This window comes from Aplidium turbinatum, chromosome 14 (genome assembly GCF_918807975.1).
Source record: "Aplidium turbinatum chromosome 14, kaAplTurb1.1, whole genome shotgun sequence".
Taxonomy (NCBI): Eukaryota; Metazoa; Chordata; class Ascidiacea; order Aplousobranchia; family Polyclinidae; genus Aplidium; species Aplidium turbinatum.
In genome coordinates, this window is record NC_137485.1 from 14,551,831 (window position 1) to 14,577,829 (window position 25,999).

Here is a 25,999-nt window from a genome sequence, read left to right on the forward strand (position 1 = left end):
GCCAAATAAGACGTCAGACTGTAGTGGTCTTTTTTCCACCAGCCGGTGCTCGTTTTCAAACGAGCAGCAAGAAGAAACACACAGCAATCTTATATAAAATTTATTGAGGGATGAACTTTGCACTTTGACAGTGAACTAGCCTAAATAGACCATGATTCCTCTGCTTAGAAGATATTCTCAATAAATTAGTAACCTTGCAGCAGTAGCCTACAACTCTTATCAGCATGGATGCTTGGTTTAAACTTTGTTTTACAACCCGTGTAAAAGGTTAAAAGTTGTTCGACTTGGTTATTTGCCCGGATGGCTGAGTTGTTCTTGCCTTTGTGAATGAAAAAAAAATATGATCAAGCCGCTCGAGTTCAACCCTCGGGGTTTCCGCTTGAGCGAACCTTTTTTCAGTACAGCTTTCCGTTCAGTAATTTATGAAGTAATTTAACTGACAGTCTTTCGATTTCACGGCTCGGGTTTTAGACGCTAAATCAAAGTAAAAATGACAAATTTTAGTGTCTGGATTATTGTCGTCTTCTACGTTTGTGCTAAAAAGTTTCTGCGAATCTTGCTACTCAAAAATTTGGTATACCCCGACTTAATTCCATTATTAACACAAAAACAACGTGTAAAGTATATTTTTATTTTGCATTTAAAACTTTAGTGGCATAAAAATCGATTATTGGAAGCTTTGCACGTCAATCTGCTGCAAAAGAAAAAAAGTTACTACGAAAAGAACATTGCCTAACTATTTTATATGTAGGCATACTCTGTATTCAACTATATGTACATCATCTATGTAAACTACAACAAAGTTATAAATGCACTTTTTAAAATGAACTGATGAATGCAGATGGCCAAAAATTAAAGAAACACGAAACATCAGAGTCATCCGATCATAGTACGGTAGCTCCATTGTAATTCAGGTTATATGTCCTAGGCAATAGTAGGCTATAGTGTTTCTGATGTGGCAGTTTCCTCTTCTGATCAGGCTTCGCTTTTTGGCACGAACTTAGGCACACCAAATCGAAAGAAATGTCTAACCTTGGTAGGAAAAATTTTGTGAGAAACCATTGGCACAAAAAGTGCCGGATCAGCATCTGCAGCCTTGTTTGGACCTAAAAAAGACGATGTTTAAGAAAATAAAGTGAACACGGCTACAGTAGAATTAACAAATCTAGGATTTGTTGTGATATTAGCATTTAGTTACTTATGCAGCTTGAAGAACGTGAATACGTTTGCCAAGGAAGGCCTGCGTGCGGCTCAACCGCCTGCGTACTGGCGTCGGACTATTTCGCTCAAACATACACAAATGGAGGATGGCTCCATCCGCGATCTGTGAGTGTGGCAAGGAGGAACAAACCGCAGACCACACCATCTGTAACTGCGCCATCTACCATGCGCCAAATGGTGTGCGTGGTCTGCCTGAACTGGATGACAATTCAATTCAATGGCTGCTCGAAACCTGCCCAAACATCTAAACCGAGTCGCTGCCAGTGCCCAAGAGTGGTAAAAAGCAAAGCCTCTCGACCCGTGGAGTGGCGAAGAAGGTTCACACAAGGAAGAGGAAGAAGAAGAACAAGAAGAAGAAAAGAAAAAGAAGAAAAAGAAGAAGCTGACAGTTGTTTCGTCCTTCAAGGCCTCCTTGGTAGCTTACGACAATAGCTATACCACACAGCCGACTGCCGACAAAGCTTTCATGAGCCTTCATATTTCAGGCCATACTTTGTGATTAAAGTGTTTCTGCAACTGTCAATTGAAAAGATAAAAACCCTCGCATTCGAATCAGCAAAACATGAAAAATAAAACAGTTGAACGAGAATAAAGTTTTATCGTTCATAGTCTTACGTTTAAGCTTTACTACTTTTTCAACAAGTTTTTGAATACCAGAAAACAACTTCAAGAGATGGCTTGTTCTGATAAGTGCAACAAATATATTGGCATAGATGAATCACTCACCCGTAATGAACGAAGTAAGGAGACCAACAATCATTGTTATTAACATAGAGAGAGGTGTATAGTAGAGATGCGACATGGCATATAGAGTCGATTCTATTCCATAGCTGCAAACAACGATTGTTAATCTTTAAATAAATGAAGTAGGCTAAATATGTCAGGGACATAACCTTATTTTGAATTGTATTAAAATATATTTTCTCATGGAACTTTGTGAACTAATACGGATTGTAAAAGTTGTAATTAATTAATTCTGTTAATTTGCATTCTTCTGCAAAGCCCACCATAAAGTTAGGCTTACATCCATATCTATAAATTCATTTCCCTTCTCTGTGCACCACCAGCACTTTTCCAAATAGTTATTCATAATAATTTATTTAGCATTCGTAAACCGCATATAGGCCTTATAATAACAAATAGCAACTAGCCAGCAATAAAATGTTAAATCGCTCTTTCATGAAATGAAGCCTGCTGGAATATAAGATTCGGCTTGAAATTGACAGAGGGCATTGGTGATGAACCCACTTATATTCAAAGGTTTTGTGTTGATCTGTGTTAGGCTCGTACAGTCTACCAGTATAGGAGTGTGGTGCTATATAGCTCTAGCTCTATTGAAGCCGGTTTGAGGTGCACCTGCGCACCGGCGTCGAGTTTCTTCTATTTTATAGGCTATCATGATCTGGTTGTAGGCCTACACCAATGGGAATTGGGAAGTGACATTTCTCTTGCAAGTGTGGATCAGTGGAGTGCTGAGAAGCAGATTGCAGACCATATCATTTGCTTATAAGGTTACCATTCTTCGTTTGCCAAAAGTATGAGACAGTCTGCGCTTTTTGGATTATACCAAAGACCAGCTAATTGTAGCCTCTCGATACTCTTTTGTCTTGAGGCTCTTCAGTAGCCTCTCAATACTCTTTAGCATTGAGACTCTTCAGTAACCTCTTAATACTCTTCAGTCTTCAGTATTGAGACTCCTCAGTAGCTCCTTGATACTTTTCGGTAATGAAACTCTTTAGTAACTTCACAATATATTTAGGGAAATATCGCCAATATTGAAGTGAAAGAAGCTCAAACGACGGTGGTAGTTTGCTAACACCTGTAGCCTATCGTTAATTGGAAAAAATTACAAAACTACTGACCGATTTCGCTTATTCTTTAGATTTCGATTTTGCTTTAGAAATAAACCTTTACGTTTGAACCGGGTTTGTTTTTTTGTATTTCATAAATCGAAGCTTGAAATTTAGCCTAAACTGAAACTTGATCACCTCTGATTCAACCAAGCCGGCGCCATACGATTAACTGATTATACTAACTTGGCAAATGTACACGTAGCCTATAGGCAAAGTAGCAGTCATACCTTTCAGAAGTATCAGTTGATGCAAAGGTTGTTGGTTGAACACTCGCAGTAGTTATAAACGCCTGGGTTGTGTTAAAGGTCATTGCATGAGGGCATTCATCAATTGACAGTGGAAGTGCTCGATTTGCAATTGCAGATGATTTTCCATAAAAAAAGCTACACAGCCCAATCCAAAGTGAAATTGCAGTGGCAACTACTTGTCCGACAAGAGCACCCTATTATTTAATAAAAGAGGGTAATTAGTAATTACCTTGGATTTAGGTGTTGAAAATTTTGTCATTTCAAATATCGTGATTTTCGTGTTTGTAGTTGATACATGCAATAGGAGTGTAAAGTTGGCTACTTTGTACGCCGTAAAAATATCCAATAAGTTACAGGCGAATGAAGATGCGGAAAGTATCGCTATAGTTTTAGAGGCGGCCTATCATGTTAGCGAGAAAAAACATGGTTCAAGTGTTTAAAGATAAATTCATCAAAAGAAAGTCAAAAATGAGCTGCTGCGTAGATTTTTCGGCATTAAATACGATACAGTATAGCCTGGATTTGCAGCTTAACCCATATCCTTCTTCGTCAGTTTAAACTAACGCATAAAAAGAATGATTCCAATCATACTGATTTGAATTGGAATCCAGTTTTCAGGTTTCAGTTATCAAATAATTAGTTTAATTCTTTGTAATCAGATTAACCCAAAAACTGAACTCTTGTCAGCTTCAGTATGCTCAGAAGTCTTCTTTTTTCGCTGTCAATTAAAACTGACGCTACGAGAATGTGGATTTAAGTTAGCCTATCTTTCAGCAGCTAAATAGTTCTCACCAAGTTAAAAGCAATATTGTTTACTGGAAGCAGTGATGTTTTTTGGTCAAATTAAGTTATTTTGCCTTACTTTTGTACTTGTCCAAGGAAACAGTAATCCTAGAAGAAACAGCCCCAATATTGGACCTCCTAATGCTCCATTAAATGTCGACACAATTCTGGTGATTGTGCTATTCAGGTACTCTACAGCCAGAGCAATTCCCATCACAATCGCGCCAAAACAAACCACTGCAGTAACATAAAGAAATGCACATACAAACACACTTTGTAGATACAAACTGAGTTGACCAATAGCCTAATATGCGCTTAAACCTTACAATTTAAAAGCCAAGACTTTTACTTTTTAGTATAATTTTATGAACCATATAAGAACCCACTATAATTATCAGATTAAATTCCAAGCGTAATTGTCAACTCCTCATTGTTAGGAATGACGTTCACAAACACAAAAATCCACAAATCGGATGATTTTGGTTCCAATTTTAAAAAGATGTTTGTTGTTAGTCTATTTTTGTCTGTAATATAAACTGAAGTAACAATTTGTTACATGGAAGATGTCTTTTTTTTTCATGTCATTGCGAAGAACTTAAAAACAGTCATGGCCAAGAAAGACTGCAGAATTCAATACACTTCTGCAGTAACCTACGGCAGTAAAGTGCAAGTTATATCGTGGTGTAAGTGTAAGGCTTTTATAGTCAAAATAATCGTTTTGTTGAGTGTTGTTGAGAACCATCGACGATGTTACATATCCGGTAAGGAATAAATGACTGTCAAACTACAGTTTAATCAGCAATAAGCGATTAACGTTTTTGCTTGCTATCCACTGATCAAACCTACTGATATTTGAAACGTACCAATTCCTTTGCTGATAGCAATCTTTACAGTTTCAGTTACGTTCGGCTTTTTGGGAATAATAAAATCTTCCATCAGTAACACAGCTAATGAATTCATCCCAGATGATACCGTGCTGTAAATAAACATAAATTATTTGACTAATTTCTGAATAAAACTTATTGCGGCACTTTATCTAACTATTAGCAAAATGATGAGTTTTTGTTATTATTTGTCAACAAAGTGATGTGACAGAAGTCGAGCTCATATCCGAACAAGGCAATGCAAAATTACCTTAAATCACTTCTTGAAGTGTTATTGTTGATCTAATTATTGGTGTTTTTGGTACGATCAGGCATGGAACTAAACCAATGCATAGGCTATCTATATAAAGGAGCGGTATTAGCAAGCTTTTTTTGGTATTTAAACTATTTACATATAGATAAGCAGAACAGTAGCTGTATGAACGTTTCCATAATGTGTACTAACCTGAGTGTACCGCTAAACGCGGCTGCCACATATAGTCCAGCTAGACCAGGCAAATCTTGAAAAATTTCTGCTACAAGATAAGGCATTCTTTGGTCAGGCTTCACTATTTTATGAGACAAGAGTGGATCACAGTTTTCATAATAAGCATACATAGCAGCCCCGTTTAAAACAGCCAGCACAACAAACAGCATCTGAGGAAGCAAGGCCACAGCAGCCGCCCTACAACAAACATAAAAAGTTACATATTTACTACAGTATTATGCATTCAATTCATTTTTAAGGCTCATCGCAATGGAGCAAGCGCTACTATGAGATGCTTTGTCAAATTACACGTTTGCTGAACCTGGACTGAAGGTTTTTGCCCTTGCGTTGCTCGTTGCATAAGCTTATTTATAAATAAGACTGGATTTTGGAAAACTTGGAGTTACAAGTTACAGTATTCATCTTCAGTTAAAAAAAATATTTTTCTCGATCACGGAAGGATTTCAATATAATTTATTTGTTTTAAGTAACAGTATTCATCTTCAGTTAAAAAAAATATTTTTCTCGACCACGGAAGGATTTCAATATAATTTATTTGTTTCAAGTAACAGTATTCATCTTCAGTTAAAAAAAATATTTTTCTCGACCACGGAAGGATTTCAATATAATTTATTTGTTTTAAGTAACAGTATTCGTCTTCAGTTAAAAAAAATATTTTTCTCGACCACGGAAGGATTTCAATATAATTTATTTATTTACAAAGTTTTAGATAGTCCTGGATAGTGCAGCAGTCAATTTTTTTGAAAATTTGTTTAAGGCAGTGGTTCCCAACCGGGGAGGAATTCCTCCCTAGGGAGGAATTTCATTAAACTTTAAAATAAATTTACATTGAAAATGTTACCGCACTAAATATCTTCTTCAGGTCAGTGCAAAATATTGAGGAAAGATTAAGACAAGCGAGCTCATGCATCGAATAAGCGTGAAGTGTTGTAACTGCGATGTAATACGGTTTCTTATTTTGTTACTACAAAATTAGTTGGACAACACAGCTGTTATGATGACGCAACAGTTTTTCTTTGTCAAAGCATCGGAGCATTCAGTGTTGCCTGATTGAACTACTTTTTTTAAGGCTAGGCTGCAAAAAATATGGGTTAGCGACCTGCGACTTTTTGGCTACCTTAACTTTTTATTTGGCTGCAAGTTTTCTATCGGCACTTGCAATTTTCTGCAACATATAATAGTATTGTTCAATATTTTAATTACATATCATTGTCTTGTGCAGATTATTACTAAAGATTCTTCTCTCAGAGCAACAGAAACAGACTTTTGTATTCTAATTTCTTTTGAGTCGACTTACCTATGTGATTCAGGATTTTCTGCTCTGTTGCAGAATAAGAGCAAACAAAGAAACCAAATCAATGTTGAGGATGACCTGTGTTGTGCACTGTCACGACTTGTGCCGCGCATACAACTACTGTACTTACAGAGCACAAACAAGAGCAAATTTCACATTGAGTTGTACTATGAACTAAACTGATATGTCAAATAATTCTTTTTGTTTTTTTAGTGATGTTACGTGTGAAAGGAAAAAATCATTAGGACTGATACTCACTGAAGAGGGTGGTGTGGGCTGCCTACAGGCCACAAAAAAACCTCCACACACCTTGGGCTCCGCTTGCGCAGAATGAGGATGATTGACACGATTGGCGATTTCACTAATTTTGTGATTTGGTATAATTTTAAGTTGGCCAATTGCGACTTCGACTCGAATGATTGTTTTGAAAGCCAAACCAAAAACTGGTTTAGGCGGTAACTTTTATAGACCACCGGTTGTGCAGTCTCCGATCTCGTTTTTACTTCCAATCGGAATGAGGAAGGAGTCTTAGAACCCTAGCATAATGGTTTCTATAACAATCTGGGGGAATTGTAGAGACTATTTTAGTTAAAATCCTAGGGTTTCTAAAATTTAGGACTCCCTTTTTTGTTTTTAATAATATGGGGAGGAATGAATAGTTCCAAAATGGGAAAAGGGAGGAACGTAACAAAAAGGTTGGAAACCATTGGTTTAAGATGTCTCCTTAGGTCTATTACATAATTCGTCGATTATTTTTAAATCCGTTGTAGTAGGCTACTGTATATTAGAGCATAAATAAACGTTGACGGTTTGCAAAAGAAATATTTAGCCTACTTTCTTGCTTGACTGATAGAATCACAACTCTGATATCTTTGAATCACTGCTTGTCTGGGATATATTCCGCTTATCGCGTTTCCAATCATGATTGTCCAAAATGTATTTCTCACTGTTGGATCCGGACTAAAACTAAAATAAAAGAGTAAAACCAGATGTTTTCATTTACCAATTGCCGTTCTATCGTTTTCTTGAATTCATACAGAACAGGCCCTGTACCAATGTGAATCCCCCTCCTCAAACAAGACACTTTTAAAAAAAACAACAGGACTTCAAATAATATGCAATGTTTTCTTTGTTTTTGTCCTTCTTGAGAAAATTCCGGTCCCTAAAACTATCTCGGTTCCGGGTTCAAAAGTACCTCCTGGACCTCTCCTTTCAATGTTCCTAGACATAACGACGAAGCATCAGAGAAAAATAATAATGGTGTCACTTCTCATGGCCCCATATCTCCCTCCATTTCTAGTTTGTCATAATGCCTTTTAACTTTATATATAGAAGAAAGCACAGGGTGGGCTTGTAATAAGGCATAACTACCTTTTAACAAAATAATATCAATTAATCTACTTAGGCTATATCATAGAGCTGCATGCGTAGGCTTATTTCTAGTAGGGCTACTTTTAAATTTGATCACCAACTATCATAGGCCTACGTTACAGTACTGTTACCATCAAAAGTAAAATGTTTTGATTCACTACTTAATATAGGATTTCATTAAGCATAAGAAATAGATTTATAAAGATTTTTTTTCTTGCTTTTTGTGTGCGGTAATTTTCTTGCACAAAACTAAAGATATTTAACTAGCCTATAGGGTTATTTTTTTTTTATAAATTATGATTTTTTTCGATATTAAAAGCAGCTTACTTGACCACATTTATTCTACCACTTCTCTCCAAAGCGTCCCATACATTACCGAAGCCACCGACCGATATAGTAGTTTTTATCAACACGGCAACTAATCCGCCCACCATCACAAGAGATTGAAGGGTGTCCGTCCAAACCACAGCCTTCATACCACCCTGCATCATCAAATTCATATAAATCGTGATCTCATGTAAACTGTAATTAACTGTGCGATTAACGATAGTGATGTAGCTAGAATTAAAATTTTATAGGGACATTAGCAACTGTTGGAGGGCAAGTATTTCAATATTTGAAATAAACAGTTTGAAAACATAGCTACTGAATGCAGCCATACATTCATGAAATGTCATTTAACACGTAATCGTTGTTATCGCATTAAGAATCTATTTTTTGGTGGGGGAGCGATTGTTTTCCCAAGCTCCTCCCGGTAGCTACATTTCTAATTAATGAACAATTGTGTAGTACAAATAGAGCAAAACAAGTGCTGTAACTCACATATTTATGAAAAAAATTGTCCAAAGTTACTGTTTAATTGAAACTTACAAGAGAACAGATTGTGCGGTGGTAATTTAAAACAGATTGAGTGGGTGGATGAAGAAAAGCGTTGCTGTTTTGCATAATATTGAGATCTTATTTTGAACTACAAATTATTTTGGTTGTTTATTTGCAGTAAAGTACAAGATATGCGCTTATTCGAAAGTTCAAGATCTCTATTGGATTACAAACTCAGCATAATCGCCTTTAGAATGGACTTATGATGATTGCAAGAATCTTTATCCTCAGAATTGAACCGCCTCTTCAAAATTTTAATCCTGGCGGTTTCGAATACTTGTCAAGAATTTGAACCTCTGACGCGGCTCGGCAAGCGTTATTAACAACATGAAGTTACAGTTCAGTATTGTTGCCTGTATATTATTCGCTCCTCTCAGGTGTCACTGAATGGCTAAACATCTCTTAAAGCAGCCCACGCTGCTCCTGCGTACACCTCGAGAGTTGAACCAACACCGCATGATCTTACCGTTCCATAGCTTGTATTGAGCTTTCGTAGCATTTGCAATAGCCTACAAAATATGTTGGTCGTGATTTAGAAGGGAAGAAAACTACTTGATCTGGCTTGCTGTTATTTCTGCAAATAAAACTTGGTAATAGTTCAGTTCAGTTTATTTTTTGTTTTGTTGGCAAAAAAGAAAGACACAAAAAGCAAAAAGACAATAAGCACAAATAATTTGCACAACAAGGATGGCAGCGAAAGACCAAAAGGTCACCAAAGTCAGCTGCCACCCAAACATTTAAACAAAAGACCCAAAATTAAGAACATTAACACATACGGTATATGATATATAGCACAATACCAGCACTTTAATTTGTAAAAATTAACAATGGAATTAACAATACATTAACAATGGAATAACACAGGGCAACATAAAAAAGACATTGTGTAGAGAAATAAGCGGATGATACGTTTCAGGAGTGATCATTGTACAAATTCTTTAATAAACATTTATATTTAAAATTAAAAACATTGTAAGACTTTTCTTTTACTTCTTTTGGTACTTGATTCCATAGTTTCACTCCATTAAGACATAGCATCTTCTTATTAGAGTTTGACGTTGTAGAAGGCAAATATAAATCATTTTTTTGGTTCTGACGGGTTTTATGATGGTGAATTTCATTTACAAAAATAAAGCAGCCAGCAAAGGCCCGGGGCAGCATTTAGTGCACATATTTGTACATAAATTTTGCAGTTTCTAATTTAATAATATCGTCAATTCTGAGCACATTAAATTGGCGACAAAGAACAGTTGTATTTGTTGACCTCGGCAAAAATAAGCAGGATCGAATGAACTTGTTTTGTAACACTTGTAGTGGAGCAAGCAATGTAGAGTTTGCTCTTCCCCAATTTATAATCGAGTATTGGATCTTGGATTGAAACAAAGCATAATATAAAGCCCGTAATACTGTTAAAGGGGCAATGTATCTCAGCTTAAATGCTATGTCGCAGACCTTTGCAAGCTGCTTTCTAAGATTAATAATATGACTATCCCATGTCAATCGCTCATCCAAAGTTACACCTAGATAGTTTATACATTTCTTCCTTTCGATGGATCGGCCAATGATGGACAGACTAAAATTTTCTGCTGCACTTTTTTTGTTGCAGAGGATCATATAAGTAGTTTTACTATAATTTAATGAAAGTTTATTGGATTTCATCCACACATCAATTTTTTCTATTACTCTATTGACATTTTTTTGGAGAGATGACAGGCATTTATCTGACATATGAAAGTTTGAGTCATCAGCAAAAAGTGTAGTTGAAAAAGAAGATGATCAACTGTATCGAAAGCTTTACTTAAATCAACAAAAACCGAGCATGTGTATTTATGATTATTCAAGTTAGAAAGTAAATCATCATAAATTTTTGTCAATGCTAAGCTTGTTGAATCATTTTCACGAAAACCATGTTGAGCTGGGGTTAAAATATTATATTTGTCAACAAAATTCATCATCCGTTTATATAGAATTTTTTCGAAAATTTTGGCAAAAGTTGGCAAAGTTAATATATCTCAACCTAAGGTAGGTACAATGAAGCCTATTTTAAGACAAAGCTTGATAGGTCACATCAGGTTAATGGCTAACTACAAAAACAAGTCATCACTTAATATACACAAAAAACTTTATTTCATTTTTTACTCGGAGGCACAGAAAAAATGTTGCAAATATTTAAGCTTTGAGACTTTAAAAAAGAAAAATCCACGAAGGTAGGCTACTTACCAAAGTAGTGTAAAAGGTGCAAATGACACTCGTCATAATAACTGTTGTTTTCAAACTAAAAGGCGTCACTGCACTTAAAGCCAGTCCAGGAACATAAATCGTCATCGACATATAGAAAACCTGTACAAAACAGCAAATAATTACAATATTTTATTAAACCAAGGTTGTTGAAATAAAGAAATGTCTCTTTTGGGTAAACTAAAAACGCATTGTGATTATTGCAACGTCTAAAAGTGCTGCAGCTTTTAATATATAGGCTACATAGGCTACATCAGTTTATAAAAATACTGATTTGTTGTCGTATTATGATATTGCCTTTCTAGAATTGTAGGCTAATAATTAGGCTACAAAACGCATTGTGATGTGACAAGCTGTGACTTATACAAGAACAAAGGTAGATGCACGACCATTAGTAGCGAACACGTAAGAACATGTCTAATAAAGGCTATGGTGCATGTACACAAACACATGTGTTATAAATGCCATGATGTATCTTACCATTACAACGCACGCAATGACTGTGGCTAACTTTCTGATGCTGTGGTGGAATCGAAGTTCAAGATACTGAAAACAAGTAGGTGTCAAACCCATGGTAGTTCTTAATATAAACGGATCCGATACATGAATACATATTTGGTAACGCAAAAAAAAACAAAAAACATTTACAGCCAAATCTGTTCAGTGTTGCATAGCTAAAATGTGTTTCAGTCGGTAAGATCATCTTCAGTCATGCTTCAGTTAAGATGAAAGCAACACAGATATAAATATCAAGACAATAAAAACTTGTAAAAGTTGAAGAATAAATCACACTACTGCTAGAAATGGCTGTGAGATGGCAAAGCGGAAGGCGTCTGTTTTTTTATCATGCACACCTGGTTTAACATCCGGTCTTGGCTATAGTTACTTAATACCTAGAGAGCAATAAATTGGATCGGTGTATTTGCTGAAAGTTGGGCGAAAGAAAGGAACTGGCCACCCCACTCTTGTCAGTGCCAAAGGCCGAGCATAATAAGAACTTTATCTTCTCATTTACCGACAATCAGACCTTTGCCGTAACACAATCAAGTAAACCATGGGTCACCAACTGGCGGCCTGCCACGCTGTATCGCTGCGGCCCGCGAAAGGTATCAGCGTACAAGTATAACTAAAAATACTTTTCTTGAGGAGAGAGCACGAAGGCAAAAAATACTTTCCGGAAAGCATATTTTCGCTTTGCACACGATTCCACCGACCGACCAATCAGATTATAGTTCTAGGTAGTGGTTGCTTAAAGTTATTCCAATGCGATGTCCAGCCACACTGTCCCAGTGGTTGATTAAAATGTCTGTTTTCGAATTTCGAAATTGTCTGTGAGCATGGGGTTGCTTATTTTAAGTTTGTAAATGTCATGTAAACTCTAGTGTGCGTTTCACTGTTATTGTGTTTCACGAGCAGTGTTCTCTTTATGCAAGTTTTTGTCGGCAAAATAGTTCGGTGTGCCAACTCAATTTATAATAAATTGGCAAAATATTATATATAAATTTAAAGACTTTTTCTGATTGTATTATAAAAATATTTAGCTTAGTACTGCAACATGTTTTTTTAAAGAAATATGGAACGCTTCACGATTTTGCGTGTCATCCTTGCGCAGGGACCATGCTAATCTTCTCTGTATCGTTCTAATTTTAGTATATGTACTGCCGAAGCAAGTACTGCAAAATGTTGTTAATCAACAAATTCTTGCCACGCTGATAAGCACCGCAAGTGACAGTTGTCTATAATAAAAGAAAGACGGTTTTATAGACTCCCACAAAAAGGATGAAAAACCAACTCATTGCTTTTTTAGAGGGAAGACTGTTCATGAATTACGATAGAATTACGATTTTTCGGTGATTTCAACAAGCGTTTGCTTCATGGTGCCTGGTGTCTTTTTCCCTGGTATTGGAGCCTATTTTTCACTGATATGTTTGCAGGTCACTATTGTTGCCTGTATTGCGATGTGTCAAACATTTCCTTGTTTACTGAAATTGTTAATTGCAAGATATCATTTGTGAAGCGAAGTGACAACACCACTCTTGCTTGGCGATGAATATTCTGATGAAACAACTCGCCTCGCTATAAGTGCGCAAAACAAGTGGCCTCGTTTATTAGGCATTGTTAAAAAAGTCAAAAGTGTTGTAAAAGGAGCTTGGCCTGGTAGTAGCGTTGTTCGATTAATTTTGTTGCTACGGTATTCTAACATAAATATGAACAACATGTAACGCTGGATACTGGGTACGAAATGCGTTATTTTCTAACATAAGAGTCAACCTACCTACAATTTTATTAGTGCGGCCCGCCACAGCTCTCCTTAGTGCCAAAGTGACCCGCATGCAAAAAAGGTTGGTGACCCCTGAAGTAAACTAAACACAATCAGTGACAAGCTACCAGATCATTTTGCGTTCTGATGAATGCGATGCTTGCACGATCACGTTTATCAGGTTGCCTTTCTACAACAAGGCGGAAGAATAAACCCACTTTGGTTTATGCATCAGACGGCCACGTGTTTTCACAGAACCTTAAACCTCCATTTTTGCTGCGATGTGGTTAACTAATGATGAGGAGTACGAAAACAGTGAACTCTTCACCGCATCCTTGGTTTTATCATAATGCAATGTGGACAACAACAACAACAACAACAACGTCATTAATCTGAGACGACCATGTTTTAAAGTTAAATAGTTTGGCAGCAGGCACCCAACATTTATTGCGATCTCAAAAGTAAACTACAGTTATTGTTGCCTGACCCCTTCTGTATTTTGATCAACACTGCTGCAAAAACAAAACAAAAAACAAACACTGCTAAAAAATGCAATTTAGTATTCAGCCAAGTAGGCAAAGCATCAGTCTCATTATCAATGATGGTAGCCTATCCCAAGATGTAAGTTACTTGGCATCACATGCAAATTGAAGGGTTGGCGATTAGCCAACTAAACGCAACTGCTGCCGTTGATTGGTTGATTGTAAGCGAATCACCTCGGTAAATGATGCAGAAAACAATCGAATTGCTATTCTCTATTTTCAAATTGAAACTGCTAACAAGCGCTCATTCATTTGTAGATGAAAGGATAACTTGTCAATTTTAACTATAAAATTAACCTTCCTCAAATGAGCCTGTTACAGCCTAAAGACATACAGCTTTCATTTAAAATGATATTATATTGCTTACACATATAAGCTATCGTAACGACAACAGCCTTAATCAACTTCAAATGCACAAGTCGAAAAAACTTAATTGGATTTGAACACGTATAGTATCTAGAACTTAATAGGCCTACAGTTTGTTCAATTTTTAAGAGTTTTGCAAAGGGATATTTACAGAAAACAGGCCTATAAATAATTTTTCATTTTTAATACCTTCTGTAATGTTCAAATACAGTAGCTTGTCACGCGATTACACATAATAATTTCTTCACCTGATTAATGGTCGTCAACTTCAAGCGATGAACCAAAGGAATATACAGCCAGCATGCGACAATCAATGGTATAATACTCGACACAGCATACCATATAAAGACCAAGCCAAAGAGGTAAGTTTCTGTTGGAAATCCTATTACCAGAATTGCTGATATGAACGACACCGATATAGAAAGGCCGAGAGGAATCTGAAAATAAGTTTAATGTTGTTTTCCTCAACCAGTTCCAGGTATCAATATACAATAGGAGTAGGCTATGGCTTGCGAGAAAGCTACATTTAAAAATGGAAAATAATAGAAAAATCTTGTAGCTTAAAGTTTTTGGCATCATAATGCCCAAGGCAGCGCAACATCGTATCTACTTTTGAAATCTAGATGTCTGTAACAAAACGATTATATTTGTTGTGGAGTCTTTTGCAACAAGCTACTTGACACGATGGTTGATAGTGGCTGTAACTTTGAATAGAAAACAATCAAAAATGCAACAAATCAAAAATGTACCGGCGACATGTTTCTTTCTCCAAAGTAGTATGCATCTGTGGTGTTTTTCTTTCTATCTTTAATTGCATAATAGACCCCAATCAACACCGCAAGCAGAAGTGAGGCTAGAAAATAAATGAATAAGTTTCAAATCTTCATCTTGCTGCTTATGAGACCAGTTTGAAATCAAAAGCTTTCTAATGGCTGTCTATTTATTCACTTTTTTTCAGTACAAACGTCTATTGAATATAATAATGAATATAATATTCATGAAATGGTGAGTAGTCTATGCTGCTGGCGCTTAGAAGGAAAACAACAAACCGGGACCACAAAATCAGCTGTCACCCCATTACCGATGGCTCATAAATCAAGGATGCAAAAAATGTTTTAGAAACAGAGACAATGAACGTTTCAAAAATCTTGTCAATTGCTCGATTCATTATACATATTACATACATAAAACAATGAAAACTATTAATACTACAAAAACTGCTCAATGCCAAGCAACAAGCAAAGCAGAGGGAATTAAAGCAAATATATAGTTATTACTAGGAAAAGGAGTCGAAAAATTTTATTGTTTAATCCTCCTTTCAGCTTGCAGGTTGATAGCAACATTGGTAAGGAGTATTTCAGACTCATTTCCATCCACTTTCCGCCCAATCATAGATTGCATAAAATATTCAACCGCAATACTATTAAGCTGAGCTACAATTGTACTCCGAATGTTGTAAGCATCATATCCACCCACAATAAATCAATATTGCAGGCTGATTATGAACCATCTCAGCCTGGTTGCAATTGCAGAGTGAAGCCAGATTGTCCTTTGAATGGGCAATGCTTGCAGAAGGCTGTTGTTTACAAAGCCACCATTGATAACGGCCCGAAGGTTCTTAATTACATTGGTTGTTGTGAAACTACTTTTAAAAAACGTTTTTCCAACCATAATTGTTCCTTCATGGATAGGTCTAAACGAAACAGCACCGAACTATCTAAGGCAGTTTGAAACCTTAAGGACAGGGGTGTTGATCCTAAAATAACACGGTCCATCCATAGCTGTGCTTGACCTTATAGTGGAGGTGGTCGTAATAATTGTGGCTTCTGTTTGGCTGAAAAGCTGGCCATTCTGAAGGCCGATAGTGGCCACTTTCTGAACAAGCGTTCGGAACTGATAGGTAAATGTCGTCATAGAAACAATTTTAAACTCAAATACTTTAAAATAAAATGAATTCCTTTTGATTTTTACAGGTTATAAATTTAAAAATAAATTTCAATTGTTTTTTACAGGTTATAAATTTAAAATAAATTTCACTTGATTTTTACAGGTTTTTGTGCACCCAGGTTCCCCACCAGCTTGAATAACCGGTCTGTTTTCCCTGATGGCTAGCCTATTGTTTAGTAGGCAAAACTTTCCGGCGTTTGATTGGACATCTCCGAGATCCTTGCGTGAGCAACTTTAATGTTATGTTGAAACGTTATTAAGAATGTTTTGTTTCATTTTGACAGAAAATTCTTTTATCTTCTTTGATTTCGAGATCTCAGCAATTTGATTTCATTATGCGCTGAAAAAAAATGAAATGCCAGTCCATGAGAATCGTAGGCTAGAAGGTAGAAAGCGTCAAGAAAAAATTGCTTCAGATGGATTGCTTCAGATGCATTTCAGATGTTACAGATGAGGAGATCACTTGTTTTTACGAAGATCTTAATGGAGTCTTGCAAGAATTTAAATAAAATGAGTTGGAAATAATTATTTAAGGGGGCTTTAATGAGAAAGTCAGCAAAATCGATATCGATCAAAAGTGCATAGAAAAATTTGGACTCGGTCAACAAAATGAGAGCGGTACAACCTTACTTGAATAGTGCCAAAAAAATAAGCTATGCATAACAAACACTTGCTTCCAAAAACAGGCCTGAATCGTACTACAGAAATTTAAAACATCGATTTTAAACGTACATGCATTCCCATCGGCAGACTGCGGTAGTGATTACAATCCTGTTGGTGAAAAGTTCAGATTTAGACTACGAAAATAAAATAGAAAGAAACGAACCACTTTCTTTGACTGGAACGCATGACTGGAACGACTACAAAAGAACACTTTAGCCTTATCAAAGATTCAAGTAATAAAGCCTATAAAATAACTCCTAAAATGAAATACCAAAGAAATAAAAACTGGATGACAGAAGAATTCTTGAAGTTGATGGGAGAAAGACGACAAAAGAAAACAATAAAAGTGAATACCAAAAGTTGAGCAAATGTGGCAAAGTTTGTGGACAATACTTGAATGACGAGTGTATCTTAATCAAAAAATTGTATAATCTCAGTCTAAGAGAAACACAACAAAGAATCTCATGTTAACTGCAAAGCACAATTTTGCGTCAAATTCAGGATCTTTGTATAATATTGGTGGTGAAAATAGGTGAAATACAAATGGAAAAAAATGAAATGCAAAAAAGGTGGCAAGAGTATTTATCTGATTTGTATGATGATCCAGATCAAAACTGGAAAACCTTTCAAATTCAGTGAACCACTGGCAATTGCCCCCCGAACAGATCGCATTGCAATCATTGCAGAGGACTATGAAAATCACAATGTACTTGACTTTTGAGGATGTCCTGGGGGCAATTGTCCTAGATCCCTTCCGATGTCTTGAAAATGAAGCCGGCGAAAATGTTGAGGGAATTAACTTTAATAACCTAAGTTATGCTGGTGACACTGTCTTAATAGCTGATTCGCAAGGAAAACTGCAAAATGTGTTAAACAAATTAAATGCAAGAACTAAAGAATTTGGAGTGGAAATGAATGAAAAGAAAACGGAAACAATAGTCATCACAAAGAATAAAAGTGAAGTTCCATTTTGTCAAATTAAAATGAATGGAATAACTATAAAGCAAGTAAAAAGTTTTCGATATCTTGGGACAACAATACAACAATAAATTGAGACAAAAAAGATGATAAGGAGTTTAACATACGTATTGCTCAAGCAAAAGCCGCTTTTCAGCAAATGAAATCAATATTATGCAACGAGTACATATCTTTCTCAGCTAGATATAGAGTGTTAAAGTATTACATTTATTCAATTTTTAATTATAATTCAGACACCTGAACAATCAACGAAAGATCGCCCAAAAAAGAACAAACAGGTTTGAAAAACCTACCAAAGTGTTTTAAATTAAGTTAATCAAACAAACAATCTACTGAATAAATATCATACAAAAACAACTTCAATTTCTAGGACATGTGCTGCAAAAAGGAAAATTAAAACATCTTTTTTTCACAGGCAAAATTGAAGAGAAACATGCCCAACGCAGACAAAGATAAACCAGCTTAAACCAAGAAATCGACACAACAAACACCAACATAATATACTTAATACACACAGCAAAAGACCGAGAATCTTGGAAACTTTTTATGCAAGAGGCAGTCAATGCTTGGAATCAAGTACAAAATGAAAGAAAAAGATCTTAATACGTAGTCTACAAAAGGAATTTAATGCATGCATTTATTATAGGTAGGCTACTTAGAGAAGCCGACAATTTAGTCTGTTCAACAATGTCTTACCGCCAAATACAACAAAGTCGACAGTTCCGAAACTTTGAATGTTTTGTCCTTCTTCCATCTTTGTTCTTATCCGCCCAAACACATTAAAAGGAAATCAGTAGTCCACCTTACAAACAGTTTATATAGAAAATGTGAATACATTGTTGTTAGGCAAAATGCCTTAAGGCGAGAGTTTCAACAGTTTTTGTAAAGGCTGTGAATAAATATGCAAAAATACACAAATGACAAGCAAGCATCATTAAAATCTTCCTTTATTTAGATGTTTCTGCTTTCTGTGTTAAGCATTTCATGGTTACGTAAATTATTCTTGGATAGCTTGTGCAAATTAACAAAAGAAATTCAAGAATTTAGGAAATTCAAGAATTTTCGGCGAAAACACATAATTATGTCCTCATTTTTGTTATAAATTATTTCGTGTGGTGCATATCGTATATCAGCGCGTGGTGCATATCGTATGAAAAACAACATTATCTAAAACACTGGTTTTAAAATTTTTACTGCTGTCCATTTCAAAAACTTCCTATAGTCAATGTCAGCTTTTTCTTTTTTAGTCTTTTCTAATGTAATATATGAACAAATTTTGTAACAGTGCCAGATTCAAGTTCGTAAGCAATAGAATGTAATAGGTTTTCACGATGATCTCATTAAACTGATTCAATTTTTTATTTTAACTGACCTCCAACCAACAATTTTTTATCTTTTAATAATAATCTTCCTGCTTTTGCCAGTTTCCCGTTGGTCTTTCTATCTCAGTGACGTTTGTATCAGCCATCACCATCATAGGATTCCCCGCTGAGACGTATTTTTACGGGACGGTCATGTTTTGGTTTGGCGGGTTCATCGTGGTCCCTTACATGGTCGCTGATTTCAGCACGTCAGACGCCTGGTCCGAGGAATTGAGCACTGTACCAAAAATAGAATCCCGCCTCGTTCTATTTGATATCTCTCCTGCCTCCTCACTCCCACTTAGTTCTGAGCTTCAGAGACGGGAGTGGGTGACGCTGAACCAAACGGGAGTTGGTCGCTTCAATGCTTGCTTGACACGCTGGGGCATAAGGGACTCTGCTGCGTGTCAGTGCAGTGCGATGGAGTAAACAGCCAATCACATCATGTTTGGGTGTCCCATCTATTCCCCTCCCAATAGAATAACAGGCCTCCGCACACTTGACGATCTGGCTGACCACAAACTTTCTGCTTCATACAGTACATACGAACGAACGAACATGGTTGCTGGCCTGTATTACATTCCATGAATCCACCGAATAAAAGTATCCTCAATTTACGAGGTTGGTTTGTGTTTGTTTAGTGACATAGTAATTCACATGAATGTTGTTGTAAAATTGAGTAATCTGTCATGAGCAGTTAATCTGGAAATTAAGTCAGATTTCGAAAATATTCTGTTTATAAACATGTTACTTCGGTAATGAAGTTAAAGTTAGTAGATGTTAGCACTCTTTGTTTTGAATAATAGATAATTAACAACACGATTTTTTCGCTCTTACAATAAAATGTTGAAAAATTGTTTTGCTATTTTCTTGACAAGTATTGGGATCAAATGTACATACAAATTAGAACTACTGATAAAACTTCAGAACAGTACATGTCCGATTGTTTGCTTTGCTTGGGTGTGATGGAACTTTACAGTTGCACAATGTTGTGATTGTTTTCTATTCTTTTCCAATAATCACTAGCAATCCTTTTATCATTGATTCAAACGTCTGTCTTATTGAATTATTGTGCAAAGGAATATTTTGCTAGTTAAGCCAATAAATTTGTGGATTGATTAGATTTTCAGACTTCCATGTCGGAACCATGAGAAAACTATGATTCAGGATTTTTCATTGTTGTGTTTCAGAGCTTCGCTTTCACAGTTTTCTGAGAAAATGCGCTTCGGTGATTGCAATATTTACAATGGTGAGTTTTAGATGCTACCGTGTTTAATCAGTAACGTAGCGTGACTCATTTGATTGGGGGGGGGGGGGGCACTCCAGAAGCACAATTATTTTACTTGACATGAAGGTTCGGCTTAGCTTCTGGAAATTTTGGGTCCATGCCTATATGACATTCGAAATTTACCCATTATCCAATAAACACATTTGTAATAAAACCTATTTTGTCGCAACTAGATGATAATTTTTTTGTTTCAATTTTTGACTTAAATATTAACATCGGTTAAACTTGTATAGTAATCTTAGTTTTATAAGGATCAGTACAACTATAGGCTTTCACATTGTGACTTTTCATAGGCTACAATAAGATGCCACAGGCTGACATTCATTTCTGTCGTAAAATAAAAGTAGTTGACCATGGTTACAATTTAACATAGTCCCTTAAAATCTTTAAAAAAATATTAAATCTCCCACTGTGGAACGTTTCTGTTTTGCGTGACAGGAAACAGCTAAGTTCATTATCGGGATTTTTTTCTATTTCGGCACCATAAACCTAAGTTGTTTCTGATAGAATACAAGGGTCGACTTTCCGTCGCTGAGAAATCCATCTTGGGAATCTTCCACTAGCTTAATACTGTCGTAGGACACCTATGAAAAAGTTTAGACAGCCAAGAGTGTAACGACCCATATTTAGCTCGTCCCTCTCACTCATATGAAACGGACAGATGCCGGAAGACTGGGGAATCTTTAATCATCCCCCTCTCTCTTTCCACTTGCCCTGGGATGATAGGATTGGAACGGTCCATCTATAGAAGACTCTGGGCTCAGCAAAAGCTACCCTCCTTCTGGTCGTCCCTCTCTGGCATCTCCGCCAAATGAGATGCCAGACTGCAGTGGCCCTTTTTCCACCAGCCGGTGCTCTTTTTCAAACGAGCACCAAGAAGAAACACACAACAATCTTTTATAAAATTTAATGAGGGATGGACTTTGCACTTTGGTGGTTCCCAACACGTTTTTAAGGCGATCCATTTAAAAAAAAATTCAGTTCGGTAAAATCTTGCGACCCAAGCAAATTGTCGTAATATTTGATAAGCCATGCAGGATTGCGTTGCAAACAAACAGTACTACAAAAGCAGTAACTTTTTTCGAATATAATATGTTTATCAAATCACTAATGAGATAGTCTGTGCTAGCTTGCTGTCAGTGAGTTTTTGAAATCGAGGCGTTATCTTGCTTGTTGGCCTCAACTTCCAGTCGATTTCACTGTTTAGTTTTCAATGCACACATGGCGTTAAATCCAGTCTCACAAAGCAAATGGAATCAGTTTTTGAATCACTAATTTTGAAACTGTGGGATACAATTTGTACATGGAAGCCCAAAAGTGGATGTTTTCAGAACCTTTGGAGTATTTGTCTTTGAAAAACTCAAAAGAAATACGACTTGCTGCTTCTGTCGTTATGTCCATAAACTGTTCTGCAACATGGATGGGAAGTTGAGGCAGATCTTTTTCAGTAAATGGATCAAATATCCAATCATTTTGGCTACTAGGTGTTAGGGATTTTCCATAGTGGTGCACAGACATTTTGGCAAGTTGTTCCAGGTGTCCAATTATGGTTTGCTTAATATCAACTTCCCTGCCACAAATATATTGCCTTAGCTGAGGAAACATATCGTACTCATCTCTGGTGGCATAACTTTTCCAGAGTATGAGTTTTATGTGGTAAACAGAAACTTTTGCGGCGTGATCAATCACCGTAAAACCATTGCCTTGCATAGATAAATTTAGAGAATTCAGCGAGTCCAATATATCGGCAAGGTAAGAAACTTTTGCGTTGAAATCTTCTTGCAAAAACATGTCGGGTAATCTCACATTAGTTCTGTTGCTTCAGGAAGATAACAATCTCTTCTCGTAAATCACAAACTCGCCTCAGGACACGACCTTGTGACAACCATTGCTCTTTCGTGTGCAGCAGCAATGCTTGAATCAGAATCCATGTCAGTGCGCCAAGACGAAAGCAAACACCGATTTAGTGGCCTTTTTTTGATGAAGTTTACACACTTTGCCACATCATTCAACATTTCGTGCAGCTCTTGAGACAGCTTTTTTGCAGCAAGGGCCTCTTTGTGGAGAAAATAATCAATCCATACAGTACTTGGGGCTTTGTCTTTGATGCGTTTTACTACACCAGACTTGATGCCAGTACAAGCTGCTACACCATCGGTGCAAATGCCAGCACATTTATCTTAAGGAATGGAATACACCGTAAAGAAATCATCCTAAGTTTTCCATTGTGTCATTGAATAGTAATAATCATAACAAAAACAAAAACAAAAACTGTTAAAAGTTCTTGCACAACGAGCATGCTACAAAGCTTTCCGATGTCTCGACAAGAAACGCTTTAAGACTTGTGTTTATATTTTCAAGTTTTGTGATCGATTTCTTCATGTTTCAAATTTTTTTTATTGTTGTTTTTTCGCCCAAGATGCAATATGCCTGAAAACTAAGCGACCCAAAAAAATAATCAGGCAGCCCAACTTTGGGTAGTGACCCATACGTTGGGAATCACTAATAGCCTATATAGATCATGATTCTTCTGCTTAGAACAGTGGTTCTCAACCTTTTTCTTTTGTGGCCCACTTTTCTCAGCATAAAAATTCTATGGCCCATTAAGTTTTTATGTAAGTAAAAACTACAAAATAGGTTTATAAACAAAAAGCAGCAGAACATATTTCAAAACAGATTATTTATTCAACCGACCAGTAGTGAGATGCTTGCTCCTGAACATTATTAGCCAACATGTCAATTATTGGAAGGATTGAAGATAGCGCACAACGCATATCACCTTCCACTTCAAGTTGGAATGTTGTTGGAATATCCCTGTTGAATCCAAGCACTGACGCTTCACACTATCTTCTTTTCGTCTTTATCATTATCACACATCTTTATCCTTGTAATTTAGATGAATTTTTTCCAGGTGAAATTACAGTTTTGATGGCCTCAATGAATGATGACTAGGAACTTCATAATGTAATACACATAGTCCTTATTCTTCTCTGTTATCAAAAATTGATGTAAATCTATACTGAATGTAATATTCATCAACTTAAAGCCTTAACCCTATTTCCTGTGACGTATTTTGGCCAGTTGACTTGCGGACGGGGAGGTCGGTTCGACACTATCACCTTGAGCTCGTGTAACTCAGAAACTACGCAAGACAGATCAACCAAATTTTCACATGATGCAGATAATTTATCTGACAATATAGCATCGAAAATCTTTTGCAATTTGTTCAACAGCGCAACTTGAAAAATCAAATAATTTGATGGTTGGTCATATTTTTTTTTATTTGACTTGAGAAATCGTTTCTTAATTACCTTATAATTGAGTGTGACGGGATGATTCCATTGTGTTCGATTTTAATCTCTTACGCGTGAACGTTGTCCACGCTTCAATGAAATCGTAATTGGCGTCTGACTTGCCTTTCTTTTTGTTTTGCCCGAGGCATTGTAAAAATTTTTCACTTTGTCTCAACATTTGCAGAGAAGGAGACAAAATCACCACAAAAAAACTGTTTCAAGTTATTTTTGAGCCATATGTTATTGTTAGAGTTTACACATTTTCAAACGTACTGCCATCACTTGATATTAAAACAAACTCAAGCAATGAGCTTTAGTAAACATTTTATTTGTAACAATTGTGTTCAGTTCAGTTTTCTTTTCACACTCATACTGTCCAATTTGGTTATACATGATCAAGAAACACTTTGTAGTTTACAGCACATCCCAGGAAGTTATTTATTTGTTTTTAACATTGTTTCAACGTCTAGAGACGTTGAATCGATGTAAAAAGTATCTGATTTGCTTTCTAGCTAGCGGTTGATACAGAAAAGTAAGGTAGCCTATTGGTGTCACATGGTGTTTGAACCACAACCTATCCAAAAGTAGTTAACCTACTTGCTTCGATAGGAGATCGTTCCAACTTGGACCTTCATGCACTTCAAAAACAAAAAGCGTCTAGAACTCCTGACTGATAAACTACGTCACGATGCATTACAAAAGTAATCTGTTTCCATACTTACCAACAATGATCACTTTGAATGAAATAATTTTGCAAACAATTTTGATAAAATGAAGTGACAATAGTCGTTTAGTCAAATCGTATTGGTAGGCTATAGAAAAGGTCGTTTGTACATTGCCACAGGGAACTCCCGTTATGCGTGACAAACTCAAAGTCCTTGCGATAGGAAAAATGAATACATTTAGCTTTTTTTTTTTTGAATTTGTATTAGCTTACGTTTATTTTATGTTATGTTGTCCGCTCACTATTTTGTCTCATGACCACACTCTCGCATAATTATGACAGATTGCTACCACCTTTTGTGTTTGTTCGTCAGTTGTTGCTTGTACGCAGGTCAGTGCAGTTTTATTGAATTTCAGTCATTTATTATTAACATTTCACGGATAATTTTGTTTTGTTTAGATGAATTAAGATATTTTCCCTGAAGAGGGCAGAAATTTTTGCCGAAAACGTTTGAAATTATGTATCTGTTTCAGTTCTGTATTAATTTTGAATTATGCAATTCAATGTTATTAAGTTGTTATCGATTGTCTGTCTATGGTTTTTAAAAAGTACCTCTCTACCAAAGCTATACTATTTAGCAAGAAATCAAATCTTGCAAAAAAAAATCTTTTTTAGGTTGATTGTTATTATCGTACAAAAAAATCACTAAAATTTTGACTTTTTTATTCGGCCAAACTGAAAGTTTTTGATATTTTGAAAATGCACATTTGTGTCTAAACGATTGAAATGGCTTTTTTATGTTGTCAACTAGATTTGCAAGATAAGATTTTCTACATGTTTTTCTAATTTGTTGGACATGCATTTTGTGTCAAGCTATTTCTTACGCATTAGAAGATTTTTTTCTCTTCAAATTTTGAAATAACATTTTAGATGCAGTTTGCAGTTGACGGCATTACTGCAAAAGCCATCTTTTGTAATTGATACATAACCAAAAACAAAAGGCGTATGAACTATACTGCTGGCTGATAGACCACGTCACAATACATCATAATGATGTTTTTCCGAACCAAAGACCCAGAAAACCAATTTTGTTGTATATTAGTTCAGACGTTGAACCAATGACAAAAAGTGATTTGCTGATTTGAAACAAAGTGATTGCTGTTCCCAATGTGCAAACATTTTGATAAAAGTAATCAAGTTTTGGCCACAGCTTTCTAGTCCACTTAGGCTACTATGGTCAATCGACTCACGTTGCAAATAACTTATCGACATTATTGGGTAGGCTCACACTGAAGTTGTTTTGTGTAAAGTCTTGCTTGTGAAAAAGTCGAAGTAAAAACAAAAAATGAAGTTATCTTTACAATTAAATATTATATTCT

At 36.0% G+C, this 25,999-nt stretch overlaps 1 protein-coding gene and 1 non-coding gene across 2 annotated transcripts; both read right to left on the reverse strand.

Moving 5' to 3' along the window:
- Positions 1 to 618: 618 nt before the first annotated feature.
- On the reverse strand, positions 619 to 18,774 carry LOC145783490 (sodium-coupled monocarboxylate transporter 2-like). Its single transcript, XM_082595377.1, has 13 exons — positions 18,711 to 18,774; positions 15,176 to 15,279; positions 14,675 to 14,863; positions 11,739 to 11,804; positions 11,241 to 11,360; positions 8,469 to 8,623; positions 7,605 to 7,736; positions 5,435 to 5,653; positions 4,969 to 5,081; positions 4,185 to 4,342; positions 3,302 to 3,516; positions 1,948 to 2,051; positions 619 to 1,106 (listed from the first exon to the last, which is right to left on the reverse strand). Exons 1-13 carry the CDS (start codon positions 18,766 to 18,768, stop codon positions 976 to 978), a joined length of 1,764 nt encoding a protein of 587 aa, XP_082451503.1. The 5' UTR covers positions 18,769 to 18,774; the 3' UTR covers positions 619 to 975.
- On the reverse strand, positions 12,826 to 12,932 carry LOC145783727 (U6 spliceosomal RNA). The gene has a single exon (XR_014290948.1). It is a non-coding gene; the product is annotated as a U6 spliceosomal RNA (small nuclear RNA).
- Positions 18,775 to 25,999: the final 7,225 nt, after the last annotated feature.